General features: G+C 61.4%; 1 protein-coding gene and 1 long non-coding RNA gene across 2 annotated transcripts in view; one reads left to right on the plus strand and one right to left on the minus strand.

Moving 5' to 3' along the window:
• Positions 1-10,397, plus strand: part of WFS1 (wolframin ER transmembrane glycoprotein) — a 24,934-nt gene that overhangs the window by 1,898 nt on the left and 12,639 nt on the right. Inside the window, exons 2-3 of the mRNA XM_011378548.2 lie at positions 3,212-3,423; positions 9,883-9,965. Of these exons, the coding sequence (XP_011376850.1) occupies positions 3,213-3,423; positions 9,883-9,965 (294 nt within the window). The 5' untranslated portion in view covers position 3,212. The remainder of the gene's footprint in view (positions 1-3,211; positions 3,424-9,882; positions 9,966-10,397) is intronic.
• LOC105304479 overlaps positions 6,576-10,397 on the minus strand; it is an 18,456-nt gene continuing 14,634 nt past the window's right edge. Inside the window, exon 3 of the long non-coding RNA XR_897007.2 lies at positions 6,576-7,157. This is a non-coding gene — a long non-coding RNA (uncharacterized LOC105304479). The remainder of the gene's footprint in view (positions 7,158-10,397) is intronic.

Consider the following 10,397-nt stretch of genomic DNA (forward strand, 5'->3'; position numbering starts at 1 on the left):
TCTCTCGATGGCTGCCCTGCCCCCTCCCTGGTCCCTCATCATGGTTCTTTAACTGCCACTTCCCCGCTCAGCACTGTCCTGCACTTCTGGCCGTAAGCCCGGCACTAGTTCAGGCCCTTGGGACCTGCCCCCAGCACCCACTCAGCCTCTTCTCTCATTTGTGTGTCCCTTCCCCAGAGGTCACTTCTCAGCCTCCCACCCTTCCCAGCCGCATTGCTGGCTCACTAATCCTCCGCTTCCTTTCCTCCTGAGCAGTCCCTGCTGGAACGCCCAGACGGCTCCCTCCCTCCCCGTCCCTCCCCGCTCCCGCTGGTCCTGAAGGCATAGTCAGGCCTCTTTCCCAGAACCCTACCCTGCCCCCTTTCCACAGCTGAGTGAGCCCCCCGTTCTGTGCCTGCAGCCCCAAATGGCCGTCTTTGCAGTTGTCTGTGTAGATGTTGTTCTTCCCAGACTGAGCTCTCGAAGGCCAGCCCTCCAAGAGCCCTCTCTGGGCAGGGAGGCCCTGCACAGTGCCTGGCGCAGCGTTGGGCCAGGTGCAGAGCAGGTGCCAGGTGTACGGTGAGGGCTCGGCCACTGCAGACAGTGTGGCTATCTGTGATCACTACCTGGGGCATTCCCAACTTGACTCCGCCTTTGTTCCTGTGACCTTGGCACTTGGGTAGAAATGGAATGTTGGTTGCTTTGGCCCCTAATACTCTGGAGCAAAAATAGGCACTTGGAAGCCTCCAAGGGCCTTGTGCCCTTGTCTTGAGGAGCAGCCCTGTGCGGGGGCTGGGCCAGGCGGGGCCGGAGCAGACATCACAGACCCTGGGAACCCCTGGGCCCGCTCCCTTCGGGCTCAGTCACAGATGGGTTTTAGAATAACATTTTTGTTGTCATTCCAAAAACCTCGCAAATTCATTAGAGGAAATTAAGGAAACACATTTAGAAAAAGAGTAAAATAAAACCACCTGTAACTCCTCCACCCAGAGATAGCATTGCCATTTTGGAGGCATTTTTTTTCCATCTTTTTCTGCAGATAAGCTTCGTTTTCATCCTTAACAGACTCCAGCTAATATCTCCTGCTTTAAATCCTGCTTGACAGTGTTATGCACACACGTTCCTTGTCTTTAAACATTCGTTTGCAAGGTCATGGTTAACAGCTGTATACGGAGGGCTATAACATTCAGAACTGCCCTCTCTGGAAAGTGCTGGAAAGCACAGCCGTGACAGACCCCAGGAAGGGGGCTCTGCCAGAGCGAAGGCGTGGAGGTCGGCGTTGCATGGGGATGTGGAGGAGCAGGGGAGTGGGGGGGATGGGGGGGTGGCAGAGGCCGGCGGGGCCCAGGTCTTGAGAGGCCCCTTTTGCAGTAACTCGCAGAGGTTTTGTGGATTGGAATTCCAGCCCCCGCACGGAGCTGTGTGGCCTCGAGCTGGAATCTCGCCTTCCAGGACCCGTGTCTCCTCCTGTGAGATGGGGTGAGGGTTGAAGGCTTCGCCGGTTCTCCGTCTGTAACACCAGGATAACCCGAGAAAGTCTGTGGGAAGTGCCGGGGACAGAGCACTTGCAGACTGGTGTTTGGTGCCGTCATCGTTATGACCCAGATGTTATGCCACCCGCATTCAGGCGAGCAGCCCTCTGCCCTTCCGAGAAGGTGGCGCTTGATCGCAGAGGCAGCGGGAGGCGCTGGAGGTGGCGAGGGAGGGTGGGGCCCCCATGGTTCCAAGTCCTGCCTTTCTTGCCGACTCGGGTTGGCTGGTGACCTGCACACGTCCGGGTCGTGTGTGCCGAATCACCGCTGACTTCCCCGCCGTCGGCCGGCTGCGTCCCGGCTTCTGTTTGCACGTGCGGTGCGGCTAAATGCCGAGTGGCCTCTGGTTCCTGGAGGCCTGGAGTTTGGAAACACACCGAGCCCTGCTTGGATCTCCAGGCAGCTTCCTGGCTGGACCGCGTCTGCGGTTTGCACCTGGGGGGTGTGTTAGAAGAAGGGTCGGTCCCCTGAGGCGGGCACGTCAGATGAAATCCGCGGGGTTCTTCAGTGAACGCGGATTCAGTCTTTGCGACCCGCTTGTGGCTGGGGACAGGGTAGACGTGGTTGTGTAGCCCCTGGGAACTGGCGTATGATGCCTGGGGCCACCCCTGCCTCTTCCTGTGACAACAGCCACCAGACGTGTGGGGCATCTACTCTATCCGGCAGGCTGGGTGCTTGGAGCTGGGTGTTGGGAGGTGTCTGGGACCTGCGCCTGCCTCGTGTGCCTCACGATCCCTGGTGTCATCCGGTCCTCGTGGCACCCCTGAGCATGGGGTGATTGTCCGCATTACATTTGAGGAGACTGAGGTGCAGGAGGGGGCGTGGCCTGCTCAGGCCCACCAGCTGGTGGGGACAGGCCGAGGGCAGGGCTGGAGCCAGACCTCCCCCTCGCCAGCCTCTCCCTGCTCTGCGCTCAGTGTCTTCCTCCCAGCGAGGAGGGGCACGTGGCCTTGAGTCTGGGGAGGGTCATGGGAGTCTGAGGAGGAGCCTCCCAGGTCCCCACACAGTGCACTCGCGGCCCCGACAGTTTCAGGGGGTGCTGACCCCGAAGCCTAGCCAGGAGCGGTGACGCAGCCACCTGCGTCAGCTGTTTGTTTGCAGGCAGCCCCTGCGGTAGCCTCATCGAGCCTTCTCCTTCCTGACGAGGCCGTCAGAATCCGTGCGCTCTGGTCCATGCTGGGCATCCGCTCTCGGACAGCGCGCGTTACACAGCAGCTGCCCAGCGCGTGTCCCTCTCTGGTGGCATTCGGATTCCCAGATCTTTGTCCTGCGGTTCCAGCCTGGAGGGCTTTGAAGTTGAGCAGATCTGACTAGATCCTGGCCCCACCAGCTGTGGTCCTCTCCCCCGCCTCCCTCTCCCACGCCCTCCTTCCATCTCCCCCCCCTCCCCTCCACTCCTGGGGGGCTCTGAGGGGGGATCCTCCCTGGCCTCTCCAGCTCCTGGCATCTGGGGACCCTTGGCGTCGCTTGGCTCACGGATGCTTCGCTCCAGCCTCTGCCTCCGCCCTCGTCCCACGCGGTCTTCTCTGCCTCCTCTTCTCGTAGCCGCTGGGTTTAGGGCTCACCGCAATCCCGGGCGATCTTGTCTGGAGATCTTTAATCACGTCTACCAAGACCCCTTTTTCCAAATCAGGTCCCCTCCACAGATTTTGGGTAGACACATCAAGTGTGTGTCTGACCACAGCACTTCTCACCAGCAGGATGGACCCCAGCGCCCCCACGCCGAGCCCCTCTGGCGCACAGCCTCCCCCACTGCTGCAGCCCCAGGCCCGCTCGCGGCTCAACGCGACTTCCTCAGTGGAGGAGAAGAGCGGGGTGTCCCGACCTCCCGGACCAGACGTGGGAGACGCAGCTGCCCCAGCCACGCACCAGGCCCCACGCGCCAGCAGCCGAGAAAGAGTGGACAGAACAGGTAAGGGACGGCCTGGAGGGCCAGACTGTCCTCGGCCCAGGCCAGGGCTGTTCCAGGGAGCACGGTGCGGGCACCCCTGTGAGGTTCCTCCCGCGGGCGTCCCCTGTAGTTCAGGGCCCAGCACCCCTCCAGGCCCTGCAGCCCTCACCTGATGCCGGGCTCGCTCCTGAGCTCACAGACGTGAGTAGCAGCGATGTCACAGTCCTTATTTATTTATAATCGAATGGCTCCAGCGCTGACGCGCTTCCAGCCTGGGCTGGCAGGTGGCTCTGCCGCAGGCTCTGGGAAGGGGAGAAGGCTTCACAACCACACAGTGCCCCGGGAAGCCCACGCCATCCGCTCTCCACCATGGCCAGTCCCCTCAGAGCCAGCGGCCACCCTGGAATGTGCCTGGGCCCAGGCCCAGGTCTCCACTGCCCTCTGACCACTGTCCCCCATCCCCGGCTGGGCTGCTCGGGGCTGCCCCCACCCTCAGTCCGTCCCTGGGCCTCCTCAGGTCTCCACCCCCCAGACTGTCCCCCCAGGGTAGCAGCAAGACAGCGAGGACCTAGTGGCACAGGACAGCCAGGCACCTTGCTGGCTGTCTCACGGACACTGGGAGGGGCACAGGGCGGGCACACCCTCTGTCCACCGCCGCTCACTGGGCACAGCCCTGTGCCAGCCCCGAGTGGGCATGGGTGGCACAGGTGAGCTGACCAGCCTCCAAAGAGGCCACAGTCTTGTGGGTGGCAGAGGGAAGCATGCGGCCTGAGGCGCACCAAGGTGGCCCCGGACCTGGAGCTGGGGAGCAGAAGCCCGCTGTCTGGAGGGAGAGGGTGGCCAAGCGGGAGTTAGCCTGGGAGAGGGCATGGCGGGGCCGGGGCCATACGGCGGGAATGGCCTTGCCGGCGGTGGGGGTCTGGGGGACAGCCCCAGACCTCCCAGGTGACAGGTGGTGGTGGGGAAAGAGGGGTCACAGGCGGCAAAGCTGTGTGTCTAGCCTGAGCCCGAGGTGCCCAGAGTGAGTGAGACCCCTCCACGGCTTGGGGTCACATGTGGAAAGGCTCGCACCTTGCCACGAGCTCCACCGATGCTTGCACGCAGGGGCGTGGGCTCCCCGTGACCTTTGAGAGGACGTCGCCAGTGCCACCGTTTCTCCTTCTGACCATTTATTTACCCAGCACCTCCCGGTACATCTGGCCTGTGTCATTCTCACCACCACCAACCTCGCAGAGGCGCCAGACCCATGCCGAGCACCCACGGTGGGTGCCGCTGTCCCCCGGGCCTCATGTGACTGTTCACGGCCACCCGGGAGGGAGGCTCTGTTGTTACCTCCATGTAGAACTGAGGAAACCGAGGCACAGACTTGTCCAAGTGACCAGCTGCTGAGGGTGCACAGGCGACCCAAGTCTCCTGTCCTGCACCGGCCCCTCCCAGTAGAGCCGTGGGGACCTCCGGGCTCGAGGCTCGCAGTGCATTTCCCGTGGGGCCAGCACCCGACCTGGGCTCTTGTGATCGTCAGTGTCCTTCAAAGATGCCTGCATTCTCCGCTTTGTCCCCAAGCCTCTGGGCAGGCCAGGGCCTGACCCAGAATCTCGGCCCAGCCACAGATGCCTCACGGCCACAGGGCAAAGACCAGGGCTGGGAACCTGCTTGGTTTCAATCTGGTTGACGCAAAACAGCCCGGGAGGACGGAGTCACAACTGTAAGGTTCAGATAAGAAGAATCAGGAAACAGCTGTGGTTTGTTTGGCTTCTGCCCCCGAAAGGAGGGGAGGGGAGGGGAGGGGAAGGGAGGGGAGGAGAGGGGGAAGTTGAACCAGCCCTGGACAGGCTGGCAACCTTGGGGTCCCAGCCCCCCACACTGGGCTGTGCCGTGTCACTTGCCGGCTGCTCTGAGTTGTCGCTGGTCACTGATGTGGACTCCGCAATCCCCACCCTGCAGGCCCCGCACAGCTCGGAGAGCACCCACCCGAGAGTGGCTTTTGGGGTCAGTTTTAATTCATTAACTTACCTGCTTATCGAGCAAAGCTGTGAGGAGCATCAGTTAAGCACCGATAGGTTACGACGAGCGCGGATGTTGATAACGGTCTCCGTGCCAGACGCCACTTTAGTCGTTATCTATGTTGACTCACTTCGCTGACATTTCTCAGATGAGAAAACCCCCAGCTGGTGAGGGGCAAAGTGGGGGTTGAGCACAGACCGCGAGCCCATGCTTGCCTGCTGTGACTGGCTGCCAGTGACAGCCGTGACCACACATGGAGTGCTAGCGTGTGCCCAGTGTCTTGGGTCACTTTCTCCAGGGAGCCCTGTGTCATAGAGGCAGAGCAAAGCAGAGATGGCTGGGATTTGAGCCCGACCTGGTTGGCTGGCCCCAGAGTGATCTCTGGCCAGACCCTGGTGACGGGTGGAGGCTCAGGCCTGCCCTCCAGGGACCTTGGGCAAGAGAGAAAGACGTGCAGGAGCATCCGCGTCCCGGGCAGGCGCCCACGGCCACGCGGTGCCCGCTCTGCCCACCCTGGCAGGTCACGGCAGATGGACTGCCGCCCGCAGGACGGCCTCCCGCTGTCGGTGCTGAGCCAGTGCTCACCTAGGCAGCCGCAGAGCCACGGACAGGCATGGTGGCTGGAACCCTTGGGTCAGGGTGCGGCCTGCCGGGAAGCGTCGACCGAGGGCCTGCCCAGCGGCAGGACAGGCAGGGCTCCGCCCTCCAGGGGGAGAATGGCGGGGAGTCGAGGACGATGGAGACTCCAGCTATGAGGCTGACGGGGCCCTGGGCCAGGGGTCAGAATGTGGGGTCAAGAGGTCAGCCAGGCCAAGGGGGCCTCAAGGTTCAAGACAAGGAGAATGGGTGTTTTTGGCGGGGAGCTAGAGGGTTCAGCTCAGAGGGATGATGTGATCTGTTACATCAAGGACAAAGCCACCTGGCCACTGGGATGGCCCGTGGGCGCCCGTGGGGGGTCAGCATGAGGCAGCGGCAGGTGTGTGGAGAGGGAGCAGAGGGAGCCAGGCCAACTTCAGGTCTAGCTGGAGCCCCAGGGGGCGGGGGAGGGGCGGTGCCACGATGGGATGCAGAGCTTGGTCCCAGACGGCGGGTGGGGGCCGAGGAGGTTGTGTCCACTGTGCTGGATGGAGCTGGGTCAGACCCACCGGACACAGACTGTCCCTGGAAAGGCTGGTGGAAGCTGGGGGTCACTCTTCAGGGTCCAGCAGAAAACGGTGATGGGCTCGTGGAGCACTCATCACCTAGACAGCCCTGAGGAAGCGACAGGGCACTACCAGCTCAGCGTGGCTGCGTGAATCTGTCAAGTGCGTGAGATCCACGGAGGTAAATATTTGAAAGCTGAGGGGACTGGTGAGGAGCCCTTCCCAAGGCCACAGGCTCTAATTCTTGCTGTTTTCTGATTGATAAGGCTTCCTAAAATGAGAGTTGGGACCTTTTCAGTTGCAAGTGACACAGACACACCATGTAAATCAACAAGCAAAACACAGAGGTGGCGAGGGATTTGTTAGTCTCATAGATCTGTAGTCTAGAGCAGGGGTCACCAAAACCCGGGCCACGGACCGGTACCAGAACCGGGCCGCACAGCAGAAAGCGAGCGGCAGGTGAGCGAGCAAAGCTTCATCTGTATTTGCAGCTGCTCCCCAGCGCCAGCATCACTGCCTCAGCGCCACCTCCGACCATCAGGTGTTAGATGCTCATAGGAGCCCAGTCCCTGGTGCCAAAAAGGTCAGGGACCGCTGCCCTAGAGTATACTGGCTTTATGCACGGCTAGTTGCAGGGGTTGAGGTGACACCAGGAATCTTGCCCCTGCCCCTCAACTCTGCATTCCCATGTACCTTCCCTCTCAGTGGGCAGCCCTCCCAGGCTCAAGCTGGTGTCCTTCAGCAGACACTCAGCAGGAGGACGCCTGACTCTAGTAACTCAGCACAGGCCCACTGCCCGGACAGGTCTGCCTCAGCCCCTGGACCAGCAGTGTGATCGGGGAGGCAGAGCCCTCAGACGGGCCAGGTGGGCCTGCAGCACGGCCACCAGACCTTGAGGACCAAGAGTAGGAGAGGGTGGGTCCCTAAAAGGGACGTCAGGGTGCTGGCATCAGAAAAAGCCAGGATTGGGGGTGGGGGGGCAGGCAAGGACCACGTGTGTTTGGTGGCCCGTGGTGTCTGCGCCGACGCAGCCAGCTTCTGGCCGTGTTCTTTTCGGTGCTGAGCAGTAAGCCCGTCGGGTTTCACCTCTGACCTGTGCGAAAGCTCCTCCTTGGATGGAGAAACCACACCCTCTGATTGGGCCACAGCATGAACCCAGCATTTCGGTGGTCATAGAAGTATTTCTGCCTGTGCCAGACAGAAACTGGAATAATGGGGGTGTGGTGTGTGTTTCAGAGCCCATACGTGGGGGAGACTTCTTCAGATGTCAGGCTGTGAAACACTTCTGTGAAAAGTTAATCGCAGACTAGAATAATCTTTTTTAGCCAAAAGATGTCTGCTGGAATTTTAAAGAAAAGAAATGGACTTGTGAATCCGGCGTCGTGCAGGGAGTGCAGGTCACGCCCGTGCGGGCCAGCCCCGGGCTGTCACCCAGCGCAGGCCTCGTTCTTCATGGACCGCCCCGTTGGGGGGTGACGTCCGTGCGGGGCAGCCCCGGGCTGTCACCCAGCGCAGGCCTCGTTCTTCATGGACCGCCCCGTTGGGGGTGTTAACCGGTAGACTGAGAAAGGCTCTAGCTCACACAGCACTGATGCTAAAGGCAGACTCACAGGCGGGTCAGATTTCCCGCCGTGTGTTCTCCCGCCCGCCCGTGAGCCCGCGGGAGGCCCCAGCTTGGAGCCTGCTGCAGGCTTTGCATTCTTCTGTTCTCAAGTCCAAGCCCTCGGCCAGAAAGTACATTCCGGGCTTGAGGGTGCCGGCAGCCAGAAGGGAGAACTGACCTTGATGACTCAGGGGGCACTAGGATCCAGGGCCACGCCAGGCGAGGCCCCCTTGGACTTTGAGGAAGAAGCCCAGTCCAGCTTTGCGGGGAAAGGTGTCATGCTGTATGTGAGCTGTCCTCCCCGAGGGCCACCGTGTCTGTGCCTGCACCTGACCTGTGGGATCTCATGAAGAATCCTCCCCTGGGAGCTGTCCCCAGCCCCACCTCCCGCGCCTTCTCCAAACTGGATGTGACCCCTCCACCTTCGAGCTTTGAAGGCTGTGTCACCTTAGGCCACTGCCCCTGCTCCCTCCTCCTGGAGCCCTGTGCCGCACAGACTCGGTGCCCTTGACGAAGGCTGGCAGCATCCCTGTTGCAGAACTGGTCCGAGCCTAGCCGGATGGGCCCACAGGGAAGGCGGGGCCCCGGCCGGCACCACTGGGGACTGTGCTTATGCCCTTTATATTCTGCCTTCTGTTTCCAGAAACTTCTAGAGAGTGAAAGTCTGTTAGTGCCTAATAAGCACCTACTATGTGGTCTGCAGTGCTCCAGCCACATCCCACATGTCATTGTGCGGCGTCTTGCTGCTCGCCGAGGCGGGGTGCAGCCATGGGCGGAGCCACGGTGTCAGGCGTAGTCCCCGAAGGGTCGGGTGAAAATGGTCCCTTTGTTTTTCAGAAACGTTTTACTCTCATGCTACCCACTGCCGGTGCGGTCGTAGCAGTCGGTGTGGCCACACGGTCCTTTCGAAAGCAGGGCTCACTCCTTAGAAAGTAGCACACAGCACGAGCACACGGCGTTGGGACCCTCAGGCCTAGGAATTCAGCTGGAGAGCCTGCGCTGGGAGGGTGACCCCCAGAGGGGAGACGTGTGCACGGAACAGTCTGTGGCACCATTTTATAAAATTAAGGGGTTTGGGAATAACCTAACACGCTAGACGGAGACGGGAGCCCCAGCACCCTGCGCGTCCCCACGGTGGGACCTCGGAGCCATTGGAGTGCTAAATTTCACCCCAGATCAATGTGGGAAATCAGTTATAATTCACTAGTGTGTGTGTGTGTGTGTGTGTGTGCGCGCGCGCGCGTGTGTGTGTTTATAAAATTTCGAAGTGCATGTGCACCGATATGACTTCCAGAAATCGTGTGTATATGGACTTCAGTCTTAGAAAACATGAATTTGGTTCATTTATCGGGGCGCTGGACATTGAGGTGCAGGTTCTTTACTTAAGTCAGGGCCTTTCAAACCCGAGCCTCGAGCCTTTATGGAGCCGTAGTTCAAGGTGCAGTGAGCCGAGGGGCAATGGTGGCACTCGGGGTCGGGCCTGTGCCCCTCGTCCTTCCTGGGACGCCCACCGAAGAGACTGAGCTGCTGCCGACCACGTCCGCTGTCCTTGCTCCACCGTGGGGGGCGGGGTTTGAGGGGTGTCCTCTGCACCCTCTCTCACACCGCTGACCTGATTTCCGCATGAGGAGCTGCTCCAGGCCTGAAGCTCACTCCTGCGTCCTGTCCACTCTGACAAGTGACAGGACCAGCTCCGTGACATCCTGTCTGTCTGTTTTTCCCACGATAAAGGCCCCGTGAAGGCAGACATGGAAACCCCCTTTGAAGAGCTCCTGGAGAAGGCCAAGGCCGGGGACCCCAAGGCGCAGACGGAGGTGAGGACGCGGCGGGCCTGGCCGAGAGCGCTGTGGCCGTGGGAGCAGGGAGCCGGTGCTGCGCGGTGTCGCCTGCCCTGCGCCTGGCCCCGTCTGTTTCTCGTTTGCCGAGCCGTTTTTCCTCCCGCCACCCCTCTGGGGAGCGTGTGCTCCTCTCCCTGGTCCTGATCGCCCCCTCCAGGATGCCTTCCGTGTCCCTGCCTGTCCTCGGCACCCCACCCGCCCTCTCACCTCTGTGCAGGGGTCCCACCCTCAGGTCTTGTGAGGAGCAAGCGCCCTGAGGGTCCGGCAGGCCTGGCCTAGCGCAGAAGCTGGTGGGACCCTGTACCTGCCGCCTTTCTTCTTGGTGACCGAGGGGACGAGAGGGGGTAGGGCGGGTCCAGGAGGCTCACGGTTGCCGGGCCGCTGGGCGCTGGTCGGGGCCGGCGTGGA

Source organism: Pteropus vampyrus, unplaced genomic scaffold (genome assembly GCF_000151845.1).
Source record: "Pteropus vampyrus isolate Shadow unplaced genomic scaffold, Pvam_2.0 Scaffold346, whole genome shotgun sequence".
Lineage (NCBI taxonomy): Eukaryota > Metazoa > Chordata > Mammalia > Chiroptera > Pteropodidae > Pteropus > Pteropus vampyrus.